General features: G+C 43.1%; 1 protein-coding gene across 2 annotated transcripts; it reads right to left on the bottom strand.

Moving 5' to 3' along the window:
* Positions 1-350: 350 nt before the first annotated feature.
* Positions 351-22,602, bottom strand: LOC118397397 (forkhead box protein N1-like). Of its 2 annotated transcripts, XM_052467539.1 has the most exons (10): positions 22,295-22,602; positions 21,467-22,068; positions 13,952-14,111; positions 12,702-13,070; positions 12,314-12,421; positions 11,498-11,628; positions 4,818-4,914; positions 2,652-2,859; positions 1,908-2,342; positions 351-1,790 (listed from the first exon to the last, which is right to left on the bottom strand). In XM_052467539.1, the coding sequence occupies exons 3-10, from the start codon at positions 14,087-14,089 to the stop codon at positions 1,471-1,473; spliced, it is 1,806 nt and encodes a 601-aa protein (XP_052323499.1). In that variant the 5' UTR covers positions 14,090-14,111; positions 21,467-22,068; positions 22,295-22,602; the 3' UTR covers positions 351-1,470. The 2 variants fall into 2 exon arrangements, with proteins under 2 accessions (XP_052323499.1, XP_052323500.1); XM_052467540.1 differs by having other exon boundaries at positions 21,467-22,602.
* Between the last annotated feature and the right edge of the window lie 694 nt (positions 22,603-23,296).

Genomic DNA, 23,296 nt, shown 5'->3' with positions numbered 1-23,296 from the left:
TATCACCCATAATGATGAAGCAAAAACAGGTTTTTAGAAAAACTGAAATATCACGTAAGTATTCAGACCCTTTACTCAGTACTTTGTTGAAGCACCTTTGGCATCGATCACAGCCTCGAGTCTTCTTGGATATGATGCTTCAAGCTTGGCACACCTGTATTTGGGGAGTTTCCCCCAGATGTGAGGTATTTCTGTTTTTAATTTTAATAAACAAAATATAAACTGTTTTCGCTTTATCATTATGGGATATTGTGTGTAGATTGATGAGGAAAATGTTTTATTTAATCCATTTTAGAATAAGGCTCTAACGTAACAAAATGTGGAAAAAGTCAAGGGGTCTTGAATAATTTCCGAATGCACTGTATAACAAATGTTGTTTTACAATGACTGGATAGATCTGTGACAGAAATTAGAAGAAAGGAATTGCATAGATAGACACAGAACAATTGTCTAGACTAGAATATAATTTAATGAATGAATTCAAGCGCTATAAATCAAAAACAGTTTACTATATACTCAGTTAAGTCATACAAGAAAAAAGGGCTTTTCACACATGCTTTGACTAAAATACACTCTCGAAAAATGTGTCTGCTAAGGTGATGTCATTTTTATTATGAGATAGTGCAGGAACCAGATGAAGGCCTGAGAACAGTTGTCTGGCTCTGCCTTGATAGACTTCCATCCTCAATGGTAATTTAGCTATAAAGCTTTGAAAACTATTTCTAGAAAGCAAAAGGAATTGAGTAAACAGTGAGTATGTTCCCTGTATCGTATAAGAAATTATGCTGAGACACATTTTGTAATTGTATTCATTAGCTTTGACCTAAAAAACAACTGGCTTGAATCATCTCCTGTCACCATAAGCTGTATAAAATGCTAATTGCAATAGTGGGAACATATCACACCAGGGGGCTTATTCAGGAGAATGGGACTTCACAGAATGCTCAACATAGAAATGTATTGTGTAGAACATGAATATGATTCTCTGTAGTGTAGAATACGAAAGAAATGTCATCAGTTCTTTATTTCTGTCTACAACTTTAAAGTTCCCAGTAACTACAGCTCTCTGCTGCCATCTAGTGTGGAGTTAGCTCATACTGCACTCTACTCCTAAACACTGAACAGTCAGGTGTGTCATGAGCTTTTGGATACATTCATTCTCATTCGTCAAGTCTTGACTTTGACCCAGCCAAAGTCATTGTTATGAATAAAAACATATTGTTAACACGGTTATGATAAAATCTGAACCCAGGCTCCCCCATTCTCTTCAGACTCATTGTCGACAAATTGAGTCAACGTGCTCTGCATGTTCAAAGCAAAGCAAAATATGACATTTGATTGTGATCATTGCTACATTCACCTTCAAACTGAGCCCTTTGTGATAAGTCTTGACCTTCACAACCACAGTCTTGAGGTCCAGGGGGAAGGTCTTTGTGAGCTATTCCACGAAGGGAGCCCTATTCCTGGGCTTCAAAGCAAAGGTATGGGGGTGTTCCCCATAGAAGTGAGGTAACTAGCCAAGCTCTCCATACCTGGGTAGGCTGTGTGGTACTGTCCATTAATATGGAGGTCTGATGGACCTCCACATCCTCCTCCCATCTCCTCCTCATCTTCCTTCCCCAGCCCGTCGGAGATCCACTCTGATGTCTGGTTGACAGAACCGGTGCTCCTCAGACTGGACCCCAGGAGGAGGTGTGTTGGCTGGGAAGTGGAGGGGGACAGGGAGGGACTGATTAGCACCAGCGAATCAGGAGCCAGGCTGTCCTCTCTCAGCTCGTCCCACAAGTAACCTGAGAGGAGAGTGAACAGGGTTGTGCATCTTGTTGTAGATTGTATAAAAAATAATTCCTTAATATGGTTCTCTCTGTCTTGGCCTCTCACTCTCTATCTCTCTCTTTCATCCTTACCGTGGAGCTGCAGGTCAGTCAAGCTGGGGTTGAGCGTGTCGATATCAGTACTAGCATCTTCATCTAGCTGTAGCTCTTGTATGCTCCTGGGCCCAACATCATACTCTGCCTGTATGGTGGTGCTACAGGTGGGGGGTGTCTGCCCCGCCAGAGGGGAACCCAGGGTACCCACATTGGGGGGGATTCCCGATAGAGGCTGCTGTCTGCAGGGGGAGTAGAAGGAGAAGGGTTGGGGGGTGGTGGGGGGCAAGTAGCGGGGGTGCTGTTGGACTGTCAGGGAGGGAGGGGGGACGTGGGGGTAGAGGGGACGTCGAAGAGGATGACAGGGCTCTGGAGGATGGGATGTGAAGGAGGAAGGGGTAGGGATCTGGTTGTGGTAAGAAGGTAAAGATTTCAGCTTCTCTGGTCTTTCCCCCAACAGGCGATCCAGGTCCTCTGAGAAAACAGAGAAAGAGATAGAGACTGTGGTTAAATTGAGATGACCTTGCACTTATCTCCTGTAACAGCTGCCAAAAAGTCTGAGTAGATAGAATCACCAGAACGCTGGAGTTGCTCAGTCTCAAAGGTAACATACCCTGTATGTAACCACATCTTATTTATGGTGTCATTTATGCCATGACGGACCTGAGAATTGCCAAGCTTACCCTCCACCTAAAATACTGGCATCCAAACTTTGAGGAAGCGCAAATAAAACATAGCCCAGGTCTAAGGGGAGTCCTGGTCTGTGATGAATAGACCACCTACCTGGCCTGGCCATGCTCTTGCGGACCGTGAGGGGGTCTTTGCGGCGCCACTTGTGTAGCTCCTCCTGCATCTTCTCTATCTTGGCTGGGTTGAGGGCCCACAGGCAGCCCTTACGGGAAGAGTTGCCAATCTTATTCTCCACCTTCTCAAAGCACTTATTCAGAGACAGGTTGTGGCGGACCGAGTTCTTCCATCCATCTGGAGCCGTCTGAGAGACAGAAAGGAGAGGAAAAACTCACAGTAACAATGTATTTTTACATTTTCCATGGGATACTTTTTTTCTCTTAAATTGTTCAATTTCGATATACTATTGTAGAGTTTGTATGTAAATAACCAAGGTATTGCTTTGAAGTATATTTAACATTGATTTATTCCTTAAAAGGGGTTATCTGTAAAGGGGTGCGTAACTGGTGGCAGGGAAGTCAGACGCAGGAAAGCAGAACTAGGTAATGGCGGAGCAGTTTAATCCAAAAACCAACAGCATGAAAATACAACAGAATATGGGTACAGAAACTCAACGCGCACCAGTAAACGTGCACAAGCACTGACAACAAACAATTCCACACAAAGACATGGGGGGAACAGAGGGTTAAATACACAACACATAATGAGGGAAATGGAAACCAGGTGTGTAGGGACAAAAAGTGGATCTATGATGGTTAGAAGACCAGTGACGCCGACCGCTGAACGCCGCCCGAACAAGGAGAGGAAATGACTTCGGTGGAAGTCTTGACACTATCTGCGATTGACGTATCCGTTTTTGGACTTTTCAATGATTGATATTTACCCATCAGTGGAGGCTTCTATGGGGAGGACGGCTCATAATAATGGCTGGAACGGCACAAATGACCACGAGCCCGTCCTCCCCAATTAAGATGCCACCAACCTCCTGTGTTACCCACTGATCCTTGAAGAATACAACTTATAAGTTAGTTCAGAACTCAAAATATATGCTTTTTTTATTCCACTTTTTGTGAACATTAAAGAGTAAACAAACAACATACACCTTACATCCATAGATCTGTCCTGCCCCATCCCTCAGCTTTTTCCCTCAAACAGGGGAGGGCAGAACACTGACTTATTGTTTCAACTGCCAAAACCCTAACCAATTAAGTCATTCAAAATCAAGTCAAAAGTCAAGAGGAACCAAAGCAGTGTGAGTGCCACGTTGAAAACACACGTGCACACACCCCCTGAGGTAGTCTCTCAGTCAAATGTCTTACTGTATGTTTGGCTGGAGAGGAGCCAAAGCTGTTGCAATGCCACGTTGCACCTTCCTCCACCTCCTCCTACAAACAGCCAGCCAACAAACAGCCAACCATTTCATGGGTCTATAACCACTGGGATGGATGGGAAGACACTGATCAAGCCCTAACGGGAATCAGCCGGGGTGGCCCATGGTTAGCCTCGTTAAACACTGGTTGTGTCCCAAATGGCACCCTGTTACCAAGTGCACTACTTTTGACTAGGTCCTATAGGCCACGCCTGTATTCTATATGGAATAGGTAGGGGTCGATGATGCCTAACAAACGGCTGGGGAAGAGGCTAGCCTACGGCTGCTTCTGCTTTGGCACACTGTTGAATCTAAATACACTATTACAGTATCATTCATCATCCATCTCCCCGAGGCTTGCCAGGAGATCTGGAGACTGCTAGGTGGTAGAGCCAATCCTTCCTATGGTCTAAAGAAAATATGTGGTTTCTCTCTCTCTATTGATATCACTCTCTCTTTCTCTTTCTCTCTCTCTCTCTCTCTCTCTCTCTCTCTCTCTCTCTCTCTCTCTCTCTCTCTCTCTCTCTCTCTCTCTCTCTCTCTCGATATCACTCTCTCTTTCGCTCTCTCTCTCTCTCTCTCTCTCCGTGTCCTTCTATAAAGGGCTTATCGCCAGATAAGAAGATAAGAGAGGATTGAAGATCAACAGGCGTTGATCTCTCAGTGATTGAGTCTTTTAAACCACATGTAAATACTACAAGGTATTTACTTTACAATGCATAACACACTTATGTGTCTGTTTTGGTAAGTTAGGTGATGCAAAGTTCATACAATTTCTCAGTGCATGAGAAACTCTGCCTGTGACATTGCACAGATAAAATACATAGGATGAGAATAATGAAACCGAGATGACTGTTGGGTCAGTGAGAAGCCATAATCTCCTCCTGCTGTACCTTGAAGTAGGGGAAGTGTTCAGTCATGAACCTGTAGATCTCACTAACCGGGAGACTCCCTGTCTTACTGTTCCTCAGAGCCATGAAGATCAGGATGCTATGGATAGAAGACAAACATTGTAGTCAGTGTAGTCAGTGTAGTCAATCAGATGTAGCCAATATTATTATTATATTTATTATTACATATATTACATGATATTATTTAACATCAGTGTTGTTTCTCCATTTCATATACACTACACTCTCAGAAAAAAGGGTTCATCGACTGTCCCCATAGGCATAGGAGAACCCTTTGAATAACCTTTTTTGTTTCCAGGTAAAAAACATTTTGATTCCAGGTAGAACCCTTTCTACAGACACATGGAACCCAAAAGGGCTCTACCTGGAACCAAAAAGGGTTATTCTAAGGGTTCTCCTATGGGGACAGCCCTTTAAGGTTCTAGATAGCATATACTTTTCTATGAGTGTACATTCATGACAAGGATCCATGATGACATCCACAATACACTAAAAGGAAACAAGGACATTCATGTTGTTATTATTATACTAATTCAGTCTTTGAGGAAAAAGTCTGAAAATAAGTATAGTAGATACAGTAGAATTGACATTATCGTAAAAAAAAGCACAAATAGTTTTCCGTTGTGGGTTTGAATAAGAGGCCGTGCTGTGTATGCGGAACCAGTGAAGATCTAGGGCATGGGCCACCTCACACACACACACACACACACACACACACCCCATCCACCTCACACCTGCAAGCCTGAGGGATAACGGTGATTATTTGTGTTATGTAACATTGATACTTGAAAGGAGTTTAGGTTAAATCATTATTGAAATATTTACCATCTGGTCCTCAGAGGACCAGAGTACAAAATGTACAGAAACTAACTGAAATCATAGCTGAACACTGAATACTTGGGTTCACTTTCAATCCAAACTGGTAAACTGGTTTTAGGGGTTATTAAAGAACTGACATGCTTACAGCTCAACTTCTTTTTGTTTCACCTTGTAAACATTATTTCAAACATGCAGAGAAAGAAGAGTGATGAAGAGTGAGAAATGGGTTTGATTAAATAAGGTATTGATTGAATAAGGTCTTTAGTATATAATTCATGTTGCACCAAAGTCCAAAACCTGATTTTACAGGTTGGTAAAATATTGTGATTATGCACATGTATGGAGTATTGAAGTAGGGTGCTGTCATGACTCTTTCCTGGGTGAGGATCAAAGGTGCCAGATTAGCTTGGCAAATGGCTGACGGACTGGGATGGTTTTGACACCTTCACACCCTGTCATAAATTAAGGGAGAGAGAACTCTCCTTATGGCTCTCTAGTAGCAAGGTTGGAATGTGCTTTGTGTAGAGAGAGACTTTTGCCGCCAAAACCTTTTTGTACAGAAAGTGAATATGGGAACAATATTTATAAGATAGGAATGTTAAGAATGATCAGTGGGGATCTAAAGAATAATCATGTCATATTGTTTATTATTTTGTGATGTCATTAAGGGGCGGCAGGGTAGCCTAGTGGTTAGAGCGTTGGACTAGTAACCGGAAGGTAGCAAGTCAAATCAAATCCAATTTTATTTGTCACATGCAGATGTTAATGTGAGTGTAGCAAAATGCTTGTGCTTCTAGTTCCGACAATGCAGTAATAACCAACAAGTAATCAAACTAACAATTCCAAAACTACTGTCTTATACACACAAGTGTAAGGGGATAAAGAATATGTACATAAAGATATATGAATGAGTGATGGTACAGAGCGGCATAGGCAAGATACAGTAGATGGTATCGAGTACAGTGTATACATATGAGATGAGTATGTAAACAAAGTGGCATAGTTAAAGTGGCTAGTGATACATGTATTACATAAAGATGCAGTAGATGATATAGAGTACAGTATATACGTATACATATGAGATGAATAATGTAGGGTATGTAAACATTATATGAGGTAGCATTGTTTAAAGTGGCTAGTGATATATTTTACATCATTTCCCATCAATTCCCATTATTAAAGTGGCTGGAGTTGAGTCAGTGTGTTGGCAGCAGCCACTCAATGTTAGTGGTGGCTGTTTAACAGTCTGATGGCCTTGAGATAGAAGCTGTTTTTCAGTCTCTCGGTCCCAGCTTTGATGCACCTGTACTGACGTCGCCTTCTGGATGATAGCGGGGTGAACAGGCAGTGACTCGGGTGGTTGTTGTCCTTGATGATCTTTATGGCCTTCCTGTAACATCGGGTGGTGTAGGTGTCCTGGAGGGCAGGTAGTTTGCCCCCGGTGATGCGTTGTGCAGACCTCACTACCCTCTGGAGAGCCTTACGGTTGTGGGCAGAGCAGTTGCCGTACCAGGCAGTGATACAGCCCGCCAGGATGCTCTCGATTGTGCATCTGTAGAAGTTTGTGAGTGCTTTTGGTGACAAGCCGGATTTCTTCAGCCTCCTGAGGTTGAAGAGAAGCTGGTGCGCCTTCTTCACGATGCTGTCTGTGTGGGTGGACCAATTCAGTTTGTCTGTGATGTGTATGCCGAGGAACTGAAAACTTGCTACCCTCTCCACTACTGTTCCATCGAAGTGGATAGGGGGGTGTTCCCTCTGCTGTTTCCTGAAGTCCACAATCATCTCCTTAGTTTTGTTGACGTTGAGTGTGAGGTTATTTTCCTGACACCACACTCCGAGGGCCCTCACCTCCTCCCTGTAGACCGTCTCGTCGTTGTTGGTAATCAAGCCTACCACTGTTGTGTCGTCCGCAAACTTGATGATTGAGTTGGAGGCATGCGTGTCCACGCAGTCGTGGGTGAACAGGGAGTACAGGAGAGGGCTCAGAACGCACCCTTGTGGGGCCCCAGTGTTGAGGATCAGCGGGAGGGAGATGTTATTGCCTACCCTCACCACCTGGGGGCAGCCCGTCAGGAAGTCCAGTACCCAGTTGCACAGGGCGGGATCGAGACCCAGGGTCTCGAGCTTGATGACGAGCTTGGAGGGTACTATGGTGTTAAATGCCGAGCTGTAGTCGATGAACAGCATTCTCACATAGGTATTCCTCTTGTCCAGATGGGTTAGGGCAGTGTGCAGTGTGGTTGAGATTGCATCGTCTGTGGACCTATTTGGGCGGTAAGCAAATTGGAGTGGGTCTAGGGTGTCAGGTAGGGTGGAGGTGATATGGTCCTTGACTAGTCTCTCAAAGCACTTCATGATGACGGAAGTGAGAACAACGGGGCGGTAGTCGTTTAGCTCAGTTACCTCAGCTTTCTTGGGAACAGGAACAATGGTGGCCCTCTTGAAGCATGTGGGAACAGCAGACTGGGATAGGGATTAATTGAATATGTTCGTAAACACACCAGCCAGCTGGTCTGCGCATGCTCTGAGGGCGCGGCTGGGGATGCCGTCTGGGCCTGCAGCCTTGCGAGGGTTAACACGTTTAAATGTTTTACTCACCTCTGCTGCAGTGAAGGAGAGGCCGCATGTTTTGGTTGCAGGCTGTGTCAGTGGCACTGTATTGTCCTCAAAGCGGGCAAAAAAGTTATTTAGTCTGCCTGGGAGCAAGACATCCTGGTCCGTGACGGGGCTGGTTTTCTTTTTGTAATCCGTGATTGACTGTAGACCCTGCCACATACCTATTGTGTCTGAGCAGTTGAATTGAGATTCTACTTTGTCTCTATACTGACGCTTAGCTTGTTTGATTGCCTTGCGGAGGGAAAAGCTACACTGTTTGTATTCGGTCATGTTTCCGGTCACCTTGCCCTGATTAAAAGCAGTGGTTCGTGCTTTCAGTTTCACGCGAATGCTGCCATCAATCCACGGTTTCTGGTTTGGGAATGTTTTAATCGTTGCTATGGGAACGACATCTTCAACACACGTTCTAATGAACTCGCACACCGAATCAGCGTATTCGTCAATGTTGTTGTCTGACGCAATACAAAACATATCCCAGTCCACGTGATGGAAGCAGTCTTGGAGCGTGGAATCAGATTGGTCGGAACAGTGTTGAACAGACCTCAGCGTGGGAGCTTCTTGTTTTAGTTTCTGTCTGTAGGCAGGGATCAACAAAATGGAGTCGTGGTCAGCTTTTCCGAAAGGAGGGCGGGGCAGGGCCTTATATGTGTCGCGGAAGTTAGAATAGCAGTGATCCAAGGTTTTGCCAGCCCTGGTTGCGCAATCGATATGCTGATACAATTTAGGGAGTCTTGTTTTCAGATTAGCCTTGTTAAAATCCCCAGCTACAATGGATGCAGCCTCAGGATGTATGGATTCCAGTCAAATAAAGTTTGTTCAGAGCCATCGATGTGTCTGCTTGGGGGGGAATTTATACGGCTGTGATTATAATCGAAGAGAATTCCCTTGGTAGATAATGCGGTCGACATTTGATTGTGAGGAATTCTAAATCAGGTGAACAGAAGGACTTGAGTTCCTGTATGCTTTTGTGACCACACCACGTCTCGTTAGCCATAAGGCATACGCCCCCGCCCCTCTTCTTACCAGAAAGATGTTTGTTTCTGTCGGCGCGATGCGTGGAGAAACCAGCTGGCTGCACCGACTCCGATAGCGTCTCTCCAGTGAGCCATGTTTCCGTGAAGCAAAGAACGTTACAGTCTCTGATGTCCCTCTGGAATGCTACCCCTGCTCGGATTTCATCAACCTTGTTGTCAAGAGACTGGACATTGGCGAGAAGTATACTGGGGAGTGGTGCACGATGTGCCCGTCTCCGGAGTCTGACCAGAAGACCACTATATATTACGTTTCCCTCTTTTACAAAGTCATTTTTTTGGCTCGCTGGCTGGGATCCATTCTGTTGTCCTGGGTGAAAGGCAGAACACAGGATCCGCTTCGCGAAAGTCATATTCTTGGTCGTACTGATGGTGAGTTGACGCTGCTCTTATATTCAGTAGTTCTTCTCGACTGTATGTAATGAAACCTAAGATGACCTGGGGTACTAATGTAAGAAATAACACTTAAAAAAACTAAAAACTGCATAGTTTCCTTGGAACGCGAAGCGAGGCGGCCATCTTTGTCGGTGCCGGAAGTAAAATATTCAAACCTCCGAGCTGACAAGGTACAAAATCTGTCATTCTGCCCCTGAACAGGCAGATTAATTTAGTTTTGTGAAGATAGTGATGTAATTTTATCCTTCTAAATTAGCTAATTGTTTTTCATATAAACTTGTGCCCAGTCAGTAACCACACGCCCAAGTGAGCACAGACATTGTGTCGGCGTGATGGAATGCCCCCCTTTTTACCCAAGGATAAAAGCCTTGGAAACTAAATTTACATTAGATCAAAACATGCCGGGTTGCTGCTGGCGTGTAAAGTGGTTGGGAGCCTGAACCTGAATAATCAGCCTTGAGACCATTACGAGTCCAGCCAACGTACAGCGTGAGCTAAACGTGACAAATGGTTTCAACTCTACAGACCAGAAAATGTGAGACGGTAGTCCATACGTTTGAAATGGTGAAACTCTGAAACTCTCAATCTCTACACAAGAAGAAGAAACTCACTAGACCGTAACATTTACCAGTCTGCAGCCGGCATGTAAAGTAGTCTAGGACATTTGATCAAAGACACGAGGGGAAGGAATAGGTCCCTCTCAGACAACCATTGGCACATCTGAAGTATCTATTCCAACAACCTCTCCACAACCAGTGAAGCTCTCCAAAAGACATTGTGACCTCTGGTGGACAAACCAGAACCTTACATCCATCGACAACTTCACCATAGGAGTCATCGAGTTCAACAGAGATCGATGACGATCAAGGACAGCTATGCGTAAATGTACATATTGTACTTCTTATCCGAATGAGCGGTGGTTCATGTGCAAGGTATTACTTTGAGTGTAGGTTCCAAATGTAACAACGATAAGTTGACTCTGTGTCTCTCCCTCTCTTTACCTACCCCTCCCTCTCCATATGTGTAACAAGCCGTCATATCTTGTCAGTCCACTAGGGACTTTTATCTCATGTACGTGTGTATGTGTATTCTGTGTTATTAATTTGTTAGTTAGTAAATAAATGATTAAATCAATTTGTGTAGTACTGAATATTCAGAAGGGCTAGGATTCTTGCGGATCCAAGGATTATGTGACGTTCAGACTGAGACTAATGAGGTAATAATTCATAATTGACTGTTATTGATGTAAGAGATATCTACATATCAAATCAAATCAAATGTATTTATATAGCCCTTCGTACATCAGCTGATATCTCAAAGTGCTGTACAGAAACCCAGCCTAAAACCCCAAACAGCAAGCAATGCAGGCGTTGAAGCACGTTGGCTAGGAAAAACTCCCTAGAAAGGCCAAAACCTAGGAAGAAACCTAGAGAGGAACCAGGCTATGCGGGGTGGCCAGTCCTCTTCTGGCTGTGCCAGGTGGAGATTATAACAGAACATGGCCAAGATGTTAAAATGTTCATAAATGACCAGCATGGTCAAATAATAGGTCTGGGACAGGTAGCACATCCGGGAAACAGGTCAGGATTCCACAGCCACAGGCAGAACATATCTTTAGAGTTTAATTTGGGAGGTGGTAAGTCATTAAACAACTTATTCCATGGTGCCCCAAATTCCTAATGGATTAATTGTTACATGATTAATTTAATTGAGTAACAATTGAGTAACAATTAAACATAGTTAGTTGTCAAAATAAATAAGTCATTAGATGAATGATAGTCACGTCACGACAGTGTTCACCTGTATGAGTAGATGGGCTTGGGGAAGAGAGACTGCATGCTACTGTCCTGATGGGTTGGAGTGGAGAGGTACTGGAGAGAGTACTGAGAACTTTTGGATTGTCCACTGGTAGAATACACACCTGGTGAGAACTGGAGAGAACACACACACACACGTACACATGCACATACATACACACACATTGTTACAGCAGAACTTGTATTACTTTAGCAACAGAGTGTGTACACAGTGAGGTTTTTCCAAACCGCACAGCTGTGTGCTGCAAAGCCGACAACTGTAAACTAGTTCACGGTATGATATAATCAAGCCCTGTTGGCAAAGTGATATTTTCCTTGGCAAGGTGTTTGACAAGGTATTTGGCAGAGTGGCACTAATCATTGGAAAGATATGCAGTAGAATACACACCTAATAGGAAAGATGTGCAGTACCGTAGGTGGTTTCTATGTCAATCAACCTATACACAGCCAAAATTCCACCCAAACAAAATGAGGTCGCCAGTTTGTAGTCCTAAAAAACAGAAATGGTTTTGTTCTTTGAGAGAATACTAATCAGTAAACATGACATTTATGAATTATGAAGCCTTATTAAGTGCTTTGTGTGCTTGTTTCGATTACATAAATGCATCAAAATGTCAAAATGTTTACGTTAGCAGATGAAGATTATCTCATAAAACAAAACATATACTATAAGATCTCCTCAGCCTGTGTTTACCTTATTTTCTGTGCAATTCCAAAATCACCCCATTGAGATAAGCTCCTCTAAGAAACTCCCCCTTACGTTATCACCTTCCCCTGTACTTTGGTCCTGCCCACTCACTTGCGGTAGCGGGGCTAGGGGGCTGTAGGAGGCGTGGCCTTGGGACAGGAAGCAGGAAGGTTCCTCGGGTGCATCCTGTGGTTCTGTGTAAGAGCGCTGGGAGCCCTGCTGTGTTGAATGAAGGGAATGAATGAAGATAATAGCATGATTCAAGTGATGAAATCTGAGAAAACTCATTGGCAGCACTAGTATCAACGTAATGTGTGGGTGGGTGGGTGTGTGGATAGGAGCTGTAGGTGTGTATGAGAGATCTGTCAATGGGGAACTACTTGCGCATGTGGGACTGTCCCCGATGGCCATGTACACCTGGGTATGGTACTACAGTTCAGCTGGTGGCGTGTACTAAGAATGAATAGCCATTTAGAGTATGAGTATCACTGTATCATACCATCAGTCTGGAAGCCTGGAAATTCCCGTTGTATGGATCCCAGGATGTCTGTTCCTCACTGGTAGATGTGCGTGTGGCAGCGAAGCTATCTAGAGCCTCTACCTCTCTGAGACAGACGAAGGTACGAGACCCAGGGGCACCAGGGGCCAGGCAACCGGTGCCAACCCCATCATCGCTGAACTGATGTCGGTAGGGGTGGAAGCGGTCAGCCGTTCCTGACCCTAAGTTTGACCTTTGACTCTGTCCCACCATGGCTCCATCAACGCTGTGCCTCCTGCAGCTCTCTGCAGCGGCATTTCTCTGTCTGTAGGTGGCACTCTCTCTCTCACGCTGGGCAGTGGTAAATGACACAGAACTGCTCTCCTCACACTGAGGGGAGATGAATATACCATTTCTGAGCTGGTTATTTAGCAACGTCCAGAATCTCCTGGCTAGCATCTGCAATCATAAAACAATGCAAGTGGAAATAGCCAACAATCACCTACCTTTTATCTCCTGGCATTGTCTGTGTCCCAAGTGGCATCCTATGTAGGGAATAGGGTGCTATTTGGGACGCAGATATTATTTCTGTTTAAACACATCCTGCCTGTTTCAAGGGGGGTGTGGTCGTATTTTGATCTCTAGATAGACATTACTGCCCCAAGGGTGGGTAATTAATTAGTCCAAAAGAAGAGGAACGTGATTAATGTTAGGTATAAAACTTAACACATTTCCTCCAGGGCATCTTGTCCTTGAAAAGGTCCTGTGTGTGCGATAGGTAGATAGTTTACATCCTTTTAGATTCACTCATAAACAATCTCTCTGTTGCAAGCAGACCTGGGTTCAAACAGTATTCATTTTCATTCAAACTTTATCTGGCACACTGGAACCAATGAAAATGACAAATTAAAAGTAACCAATGGAACCAAAAAAAAGGTACATTTTTCAAAACCTGTCCATCTACCACTCCAAGCAGGCTGAAGCAAATGCTCAAAGTATTTGAAAGATAACAAATACTACTTGAACTGAGGTTTGGTTAGTCAAACAGCTAAGGGCTAATGCACTAAGATCACAGTGTAGATTCTGGAATTACCACTGGAGGAACAGTAGCCTAATGCAGGTGCAGGAAAGGAGATTAGATGGGTAAAGCATGCATGGCTTTGGGCGAGATCAAAATGGAGTGTTTCTATGCCTATGGTTAACATCTGGATTGTTTCTGGGTGAAAATGGGTGCGACTTTAAAATAAACAGTGTTCAGTGGATTCTGGTACCTGTGAGTGCGCCATCTGCTGGAAGGAGGACCCTGGAGGATCAGAGGTGCGTAGGGAGGAGGTCTGAGGGGCTGGTGTCATTGTCAGGAACCTGTTGGCACTGGGTGTAAATGTGGAGCTGGGAGAGTCTGTAGACATGATGGTGTGCCTAGAATGAAATCTGCACCCGGGAAGAAAATATACATTTATTTTTTATTTTATTTTACCAGGCAAGTCAATTAAGAACAAATTCTTATTTGTAATTACAGCCTAGGAACAGTGGGTTACCTGTCTTGTTCAGGGGCAGAATGACAGATTTTTACCTTGTCAGCTCAGGGATTCAATCTTGCAACCTTTCGATTACTAGTCCAACACTCTAACCACAAGGCTAGCTGCCGCCCCCCAAACATGTTTGAGTTTGGGGTGTGATATACACCGATTGTACAAAACCTTAGGAACACCTTCCTAATATTGAGTTTGCCCTCAGAACAGCCTCAATTTATCAGGGCATGGACTCTACAAGGTGTTCTTTGGGTGGTGGACCATTCTTGATTACACACAGGAAACTGTTGAGCATGAAACACCCAGCAGCATTGCAATTCTTGACACACTCAAACTGAGCCTGACACCTACGACCACACCCCATTCAAAGACACTTAAATATTTTTTCTTGTACATTCACCCTCTGAATGGCACATGTACACAATCCATATCTGAATTGTCTCAAGGCTTAAAAATCCTTCTTTAACCTGTCTCCCCCCAATTCATGGACACCGATAAAAAGATCATAGCTTTCACCTGGATTTACCTGGTCAGTCTATGTGGTCAGTGTAGCTCAACATGTGTGTTATGAGTCACAATCCCATTCCCTAGCTTTCACAGGTCCATGACATGTACCATATGCACAGTGGCTTGTGTGATTCATCTCTTTGTGGTTGATGCTTGCCAGTCCATCCATGCGTTACATTATATTCTTATTGTATCCTTCAGTCTGGGTCATTCATAGTATGAATGTACCTTTCAGGGAGGCTATAGCACTTAACCCCAGTGTAACGTCTCAGTGGTCTTCTGGGCATCACTGAGTTATCATTGTACAAGACTAGGAGCGATACAGTACGTGATCTTTCAGTGTACAGGTGTGGGTACTTTAGGTTCGATGGAACAGTTACCCGGACACAGATCAAGTCGAATCTTGGACTAAGAAGCACTTTAAATGGAGAAACATTTAGTCTAGGACTCTATGGAAGGAGGCAAGGTGCTCTTCCATCTTCATCAGTTTACAGTACTGTTATCAGAAGAGGTGTGAGGCACGTGGCAGAGGTTCCAGGAAGGGTAACCTCATACACACACATATTCGCATGCACGCATGCGCACACACACACACTCCTCAAAGCTCATTAAAAAGGGCAACAAACTGTGAAGATTCGGTCACTCAAAACCAGCTATTGCTGAGGTGGGTTGAAGGGTGAAATCAAGACCCTTTTGTTGTGTTACCATTATTGATGGTGACTCGTTTCAGAGATGTAGAGAGCGAGAGAGAGAGAGAGAGAGAGAGAGAGAGAGAGAGAGAGAGAGAGAGAGAGAGAGAGAGAGAGAGAGAGAGAGAGAGAGAGAGAGAGAGAGAGAGAGAGAGAGAGAGAGAGAGAGAGAGAGAGAGCAAGAGAGAGAGAAAGAGAGAGAGAGAAAGAGCGAGAGAGAGAGAGATTGTGGAAGTTTTCATACAGGAGTAAAAAGGAAGTGAAATGTCAGAGTTGAGACAGCCTTTGTTCTGTTGCAGCAACAGCTCCTTTGACTTTTGACCTGTATGACTCAAACCTCTGATTGGCCGTTTGGAGCACTGACGAGGAAGAATAACTGATCAAGAAAAATAATCACTGTGCTGCCATTTCTTTGGCCAAAGATGGTTAACTGGATTTAAGGTGGAGCGGGATCTGTGGACGGTTGAGGACTATAGTGTGACATCCCAGTTTGTAAGCGTACTGTGACCTCTGACAAAAGGGCTGGACCTTTATGACATAGGTGAAGTGCACTTGCTATGTAACAGCAGTTAACCATGTTATCATGACTCTAGAAAAATGACCCATTAAAAATCAGGTATCAAAATGTCCACAGTTTGTCCTGGGGATATTCCCAAAATTCAGGAGCCAGAATGTATGAATGAATGGTTCCCATCTGATTTAAAGACAAAAATATATATGTGAATAATTTGATACACCAATGTTTAGTGATGCTGGTTTTCCTTTAAGTATCCAATTCCTTTTTAACGTTCTTCTGAAGCTGAACGGTGTGCTGGTTTCTGACAGACATGGGTTCAAATGGTATTTGAAATAATTATGAATACTTTATCTGTGCTTGATTGAGCATGCCTTGCTTAATGGACCAATAGAATAGTCCCAAAATTGTAAAGCCCTCTGGCTGTTTTGGGTTCTGAGCTCGGTTCTCAGATTATGCTTTTTCCGTAAAGTTTTTTTGAAATCTGACACAGCGGTTGCATTAAGGAGAAGTCTATCTTTAATTCTGTATTCTGTGAATAACACTAGTATCTTTTATCAATGTTTATTATTAGTATTTCTGCAAAATCACTGGATGTTTTGGAATCAAAACATTACTGCACGTAAGGGGCCAATGTAAACTGAGATTTTTGGATATAAATATGCACATTATGGAACAAAACATACATGTATTGTGTAACATGATGTCCTATGAGTGTCATCTGATGAAGATCATCAAAGGTTAAAAAATGGCTGTGTGTTTTTTCGACTTGATGGTGATCTAACATAATCATATGCTGTGCTTTAGCTGTAAAGCATTTTTGAAATTGGACATGATAGGTAGATTAACAAGATGTTTATCTTTCATTTACTGTATTGGAATTGTTAATGTGTGAAAGTTACATATTTCAAAAAAATATTTTTGAATATCTGCCTTTTCAGCAGAATGTTGTTGAGGTGTTCCGCTAGCGGAACTCCAGCGCTAGAAAGGTTAAAGGCAATGCTACCAAATACTAATTGAGTGTATGTAAACTTCTGACCCACTGGGAATGTGATGAAAAAGTACAAGCTGAAATAGATCATTCTCTCTACTATTATTCTGACATTTCACATTCTTAAAATAAAGTGGTGATCCTAACTGACCTAAGACAGAGATTTTTTATTAGGACTAAATGTCAGAAATTGTGGAAAACTGAGTTTAAATGTATTTGGCTAAGGTGTGTGTAAACTTCCGACTTCAACTGTAAGTTGTGTAGTAAGCCTTTAGTAGCCCATGTGTCTCACCCTAATAATTTGGTCTATTTTTCCCCTCTTAATTGTGCCTACTGTTCTGACTTGGTGGTGCTCATGTAGCCTATAACCTGTTTTATAAAAATGTGATCATCAAATATTGTAAGAGCTGTCATTGTCGGTTAATATGCCCCCTTTGTTTATCCTCTGGTTCTGACTTGGTGTACAAGGAGAACACTGTAAGAATGGCCCATGTTCTGAATTCTGCCACTTTACATTTCAAAAGTGCTGAACAAATAGTTATATTGACTACATCCGTCCTAGCTCATTAATGTTTTAATCAAATTTACTAATAGGATCTTATCCGCGTGTCATCCCCTTATGCTATAGTTTGTACATCTCAATTGTCATTAGAAACCACATTTGTTTAAGCAAGTCAACCATATCAGCTATGTTTTTTTTTAAGGCAGGAAATTAGGCTGAATGAACTGTTTCGCTGCCAGACAAGGCTCCGCTGATAGCCAGGTGTAACAGTTGTAAGATGTTGGGACTGCTGTTGGGACTCTGCTGTTGTGACAGCTATATGTAGGCCATAACAGCTTGTGAGCATAGTTTGTCACCATTATAGTGCAATTAATGTATTGTTTAGTGATGCATTGTGTAGTGAAGTGGCTTTGCTGGCATGCATCCCCCCCAAAATGTTTGTTTCCCCATCAAGATTTACATGCTAAAATCGCCACTCGTTACAACCTTAATTCTAAAATGGATAAAATAATAAAATATCCTCATCAATCTGCACACAATACCCCATAACGACAAAGTGAAAACAGTTTTTTAGAAATACCTTATTTACGTAAGTATTCAGATCCTTTGCTATGAGACTCGAAATCGAGCAATTTTTAAATGGAAGAAGTTTAGAACCACCAAGACTCTTTCTAGAGCTGGCTGCCTGGCCAAACTGAGCAATTGGGGTAGAAGGGCCTTGGTCAGGGAGATGACCAAGAACCTCCACAGAGGAACTCTGTGGAGATGAGAGAACCTTCCAGGAGGACAACCATCTCTGCAGCACTCTACAAATCAGGCTTTTATGATAAAGTGGCCAGAGGGAAGCCACTACTCAATAAAAGGCACATGACAGCCCACTTGGAGTTTGCCAAAAAGCACCTAAAGGACTCTTGAGAAATGACAAATTGAGAAAGACGATTCTCAGAACTGATGAAACCAAGATGACATTTTTTGGCCTGAATGCCAAGCGTCACTACTGGATGAAACCTGGCACCATCCCTACGGTGAAGCATAGTGTGGGGATGTTTTTCAGCAACAGGGACTGGGAGACTAGATGAACGGAGCAAAGTACAGCGAGATCCTTGATGAAAACCTGCTCCAGAGCTCTAAGAACCTCACACTGGAGCGAAGGTTCATATTCCAACAGGACAACGACCCTAAGCACACAACCAAGACAATACAGGAGTGGCTTCGATACAAGTCTCTGAATGTCCTTGAGTTTCCCAGCCAGAGCCCAGATTTGAACCAGATGGAACATCTCTGGAGAGACCTGAAAATAGCTGTGCAGCAACGCTCCCCATCCAACCTGACAGAGCTTGAGAGGATCTGCAGAGAAGAATGGAATGAACTCTCCATATACAGGTGTGCCCAGCTTGTAGCGTCATACCCAAGAAGACTAAAGGCTGTAATTGCTGCCAAAAGTGCTTCAACAAAGTACTTAGTAAAAGGTCTGAATACTCATGTAAATGTGATTTCCAGGTTTTTTGGATGATACATTTACATTTCTAAAAACCTGTTTTTGCTTTGCCATTATGGGTTATTGTGTGTAGATTGATAAGAAGAAAAGAAAACATGCAAATAAGGCTGTAACGTAACAAAATATGGAAAAAGTCAAGGGGTCTGAATACTTTCCTGAATACAACGTATTTGCTTTTTTTGAGGAATTTAGATTGGGTGCTCCTCCAACCTGTTTACCATGAATTAGTCATTTTGGGGAAGTTTTTCCTGGAAACCATTGGATAGGACCATGAAACCAGGCAAAGGCATAATCCCATAGCCTCTCCTCTCTGTACAGGCTCTCATGCCTACATGTGAAAGTGTTGGCTTGCCTGTTGTCAACAATGTGATAGTCATGTTATACAACTCACAGCGCTATTGTTAGTTCTCACATTACATTTACTATTTAGTCAAACAAACACTGGTAGTGTTCCAAAATGCATACTTGTGTTCTATCTAGAGCGTATAGCAAGTACGAAAGTCAACTGTCATTTTTCAAGTGTGATTCCAAACATAAGACTGTTCAAAGACAAGTATGTACTAAGTTACTGGAAGTTCTATAAGCGTACTTGGGAGTTCTGGAAAACAAAGCACTCATGGGAGCATACTTTTTCATTCCCTTTGGTGGGGAGGGTATCCCATAACACCTTGCAACACGGCGAGAATTCCAAAAACATCTGAATTAATGGTGGACTGTTATGGTCCCTGTTCGGGAGAAACTTTTACAGTTCTAGCCAGTCAAGTTGTGCATTCTTACAGAATCAGTCAATACTGTACATGCATGTAGTGTCTGTTTAACTACCGTTTGCAAGCTAGCTAACTTTCTTCTTGTCACTTTCCCCTCCCCTCGTGTTTCACCATTGCATATGAAGAAAATGTTTTGAGTAATGAAATTATACATTTAAAGTAAATCAGGGACAACTTGATCAAGCCTATGAATATGAAAACTGTTTACAAAACCATTGCACATTTAACAAAGGTAGTTGTGGTTCGCAGTTAATTTCTCCTTCCTTAGCCTTATGATTCTGCTGTGTTATCCTCAGGTTGAAGCACATCCCACCCCATCACCCAGACAGATGGAAAGAACTTGGGAACCCTCCGTCCACCAGGAAAATCACCATATCCCAGGAGTTTAGTCAGGAGTTTATTCAGCACTGTGCAACATCACTATGTTAGAAATAGATTCACAAGTTATTCTCTATCATGCAGAATTGTCAGCTCATTGTAACATGTGACCGTCAGTCTAAAATACGGACTTGGGGGATTTCTGTCCCAGTGAACGGCACCGCGTGCAAGTATTTATTCCTGCCCAGCAAACACCATGTTCAACTATTCATCGTCTACGATTTAGACCACAATAAGTTGAATGAGGTATTAGTGAAAGTCTGGAACAAAAACCTGTAAACTCCTGTCCTGTGTATAAAAAACGTGGCTGTCATGACAAAATTTGCCCTCATGAACTGAACAAGCTTTTGAATGTTAATCTCCTTGATATTACTCACTTGCTATAAGGTTTATTCTACTGAGCCATTTGCTTTATGTTTGTATTGTTATCTTTTAATATTTCTTATTGTCACCGCTAAAAAAAAGCATCCATAACATTATTTGCCAATTACTATTTCAGGCTCAAGATTAATGTTATGTAAGTGTTTCAAAACAAGAAGTTTGTACATTCTCTGTAAACTACAGAAACCTTTAGGTCCCAGGCACCATGTCATTATGTCATTATGGAACCTGTCATTCATCGGTAGTAAAGATGTCATTATAATCTTTCCCACTGGGAGATTTATTGACAGCAGTCATGCTAACGATTCTAATCTCTCACGATTTCTCTAGATTATCTGATTGTCTCTGCACCTCCCCCTGACCTAGATTACCTTGCCTCTAACTTTGTTATGCTCTATAACTTTAGCCACTGTCACAGGCTTTCATCTCACTATCAGTAGCGAACCCTGGTAGCTGACGCTAATATAACCCTAACCAGGACATGATACATATATTTGCTTACAATAATTTATACTTTAGCATTTGACTCTATAACACCTGACCCATATATTTGAAAGTCACAGATGCTTGGATTGACAGTAATGATTTAACTCTGTTAAACATTTTATCATGAGTCAGTTGTAGGAAGACTTTGTAGCGAAGTTGATCATACAGTAGGGGTAGTTACTCAGTCCATTGTGGCTGACACGGGGCCAGAAGGCCACTAAAGCATGCTTAATGTCGTTTCAGTTGCTAAACATCAGTTGCAGGTAAGAAGACAAGACTCATCTTTGTTCAACGACACAGCTTTTCTTTTGAAAGTTTTGTCACCCCAGCAAACACACAACCACCAAACAAGGTCCTCTCCTTGTGGGCCTTAACATGGCGTATATGAGTTTTCAGTGTCATTTCACAGGCATGTCACACTTAATAAAGAAACAATAGCTGGTTAGAAGCACAGACAGGTGTATTGCCATAGGTTCGGCATATTTGCTCCAAAGTTTCCAAACTTTTCCCATCCTTGACCATTTAGAGATGCTCAACTCACCCTCCTTGATTCGACAACAATCTTGTTCTGCCAGTAGGCCACAGTATCTTATTTGAATCTCGTGGTGACAATCAATCATTCCAGTCCAGTCTGGGGAAGAAGAAGAATTGATCAGATTCACACAATGCACATGGTTTAGCCTAAACACCTGGAACACTTTCCAACAGAGCGATTCTTCTTTTGAAGAATACTGTTGAAGATATATTGACTAAGAAGAGTGTGGTAGTAGGAAGAAGGGCTGGTTCCAGCCTTCAGAGCATTAATCTCATGCTCATTCTTTCTCTTCTTTCACTCTCTCTCTCTCTTTCTCTCTTTCTGTCTGGCCCTCAGCCAACCCACGGTAGCCCAGCAGAGCGCTATGAGATACATAGAAGGAAACCTGTCACAACAGGTTCCAAAGGCCTAGTTACTGTACTGCTGAAGTCACCACTTCTGTCTCTCTCTCCTTCCCTCTTACTTTACCTGATTTGAAGACTTGTGTGAATGGGGCATCAGATACACTTCAATCACATCCTCTATCCACTGAGAGAGAGTGGGTACTTAGCCTTGGTTTCAGAGCTCGTCCACATCGATAGGACCTGTAGGATAGGATCTGGTTCTCCCTGTGTAATTGCACCAATCATAAGAGCCTGTATAGCACATTAGTTCAATTATCTAATTTGGTCTATTGACACTAATTGCTGTTCTTTGATTGCGTCAGGGCTCTCATTTGCTACGGCAATATATTATAATTTTATATATTTTTTGTAGATTTAACATTTTTGACATTTTGATGCACCTGCATAAAATAGCATTAGTTAACAAATTAAACTGCTGGATTAGACGTACCCAGATGTGTCCAGGTGTGTCGCGGACGCAGTGCCAGGCAGTCAGGTGCTGAGCAGACGGCACAGGCTCAGAGAAGAAGTGCCAGATGTGTCACACTCTGTCAGACCGGTCACATGCCAAGGTGGTTGTTGGTTAAGATAAACTGAGTGGCGCTGGGTAGAGGAGAGGGGTTGACCCTTTGAGCCTCTGGACTGAACCGCTGAAGACCTCTTCCAAACTTTTATACTGACAGTTGGATCAAGACCAACACCTGAGCCAGAGAGGGAGAGAAGGGGAGGAGGGGGGGAAGGAGAGAGAAAGAAAGTAAGCGAGAGGAGTGGAAGAAGTATGTCAATACAGGTAAATTCCTATCCTACCCTCCAAGTAAACCAAGAAAGCAGCACCCTCCCTCCGTCCCTCTTTCTTTCCCTCCCTCTCTCTCTCTCTCTCTCTCTCTCTCTCTCTCTCTCTCTCTCTCTCTCTCTCTCTAGCATCTCTCTCTCCTTCCCTCTCTCTCTCCTTCCCTCTCTCTCTCTCTCTCCCTCTCTCTCTCTCTCTCTCTCTCTCTCTCTCTCTCCTAGCATCTCTCTCTCCTAGCATCTCTCTCTCCTTCCCTCTCTCTCTCTCCCTCTCTCTCTCAGCTGCCTTATTATTCAAACCAGGCTGAGGTGAATGAAAAATAGACAGAGGGATAAGTTACAGATGAATAAAATCTTAGGTTACAGTGGGAGGTCTCAGCCAACCTCTCAACGCAGTCAAGTAGCCGCAGGGGGCTCCTCCTGACAGAAACAGGGATTTCTGAAGAAGTGGAATGTGGGAAAGAAGTCCTAAATGGCACTTGTTGAAATGACACCAAACTCCACTTGGTAAAAAGAAAAAACCTGTAGCACTGAGGTTACCCTGTTTGCTGTTGTTTTACTAGAATGGTTTATTTTCGGGGAAATGGAAGGGGGCGGGGGGGATTCTAGTCTTGAATCATCCTCCGTTGGTTGCCACCTTAGCACATGCTCCAGACAGGCTCAT

This window comes from Oncorhynchus keta, chromosome 18 (assembly GCF_023373465.1).
Source record: "Oncorhynchus keta strain PuntledgeMale-10-30-2019 chromosome 18, Oket_V2, whole genome shotgun sequence".
Classification (NCBI taxonomy): domain Eukaryota; kingdom Metazoa; phylum Chordata; class Actinopteri; order Salmoniformes; family Salmonidae; genus Oncorhynchus; species Oncorhynchus keta.
The sequence above is the reverse complement of the archived record's forward strand: the minus strand, read 5'-3'. Positions and strand labels throughout refer to the sequence as shown.

Bases quoted from the DNA above. Each gene is read 5' to 3' on its own strand.
- LOC118397397 (XM_052467540.1), bottom strand. From the start codon at position 14,089: ATGTCTACAGACTCTCCCAGCTCCACATTTACACCCAGTGCCAACAGG. The intron at 13,071-13,951 runs GTACCAGAATCC...ATCTCCCCTCAG, and splicing joins AGCAGATGGCGCACTCACAG to TGTGAGGAGAGCAGTTCTGT. The intron at 4,915-11,497 runs GTGAACACTGTC...TTCTATCCATAG, and splicing joins AAGCCCATCTACTCATACAG to CATCCTGATCTTCATGGCTC.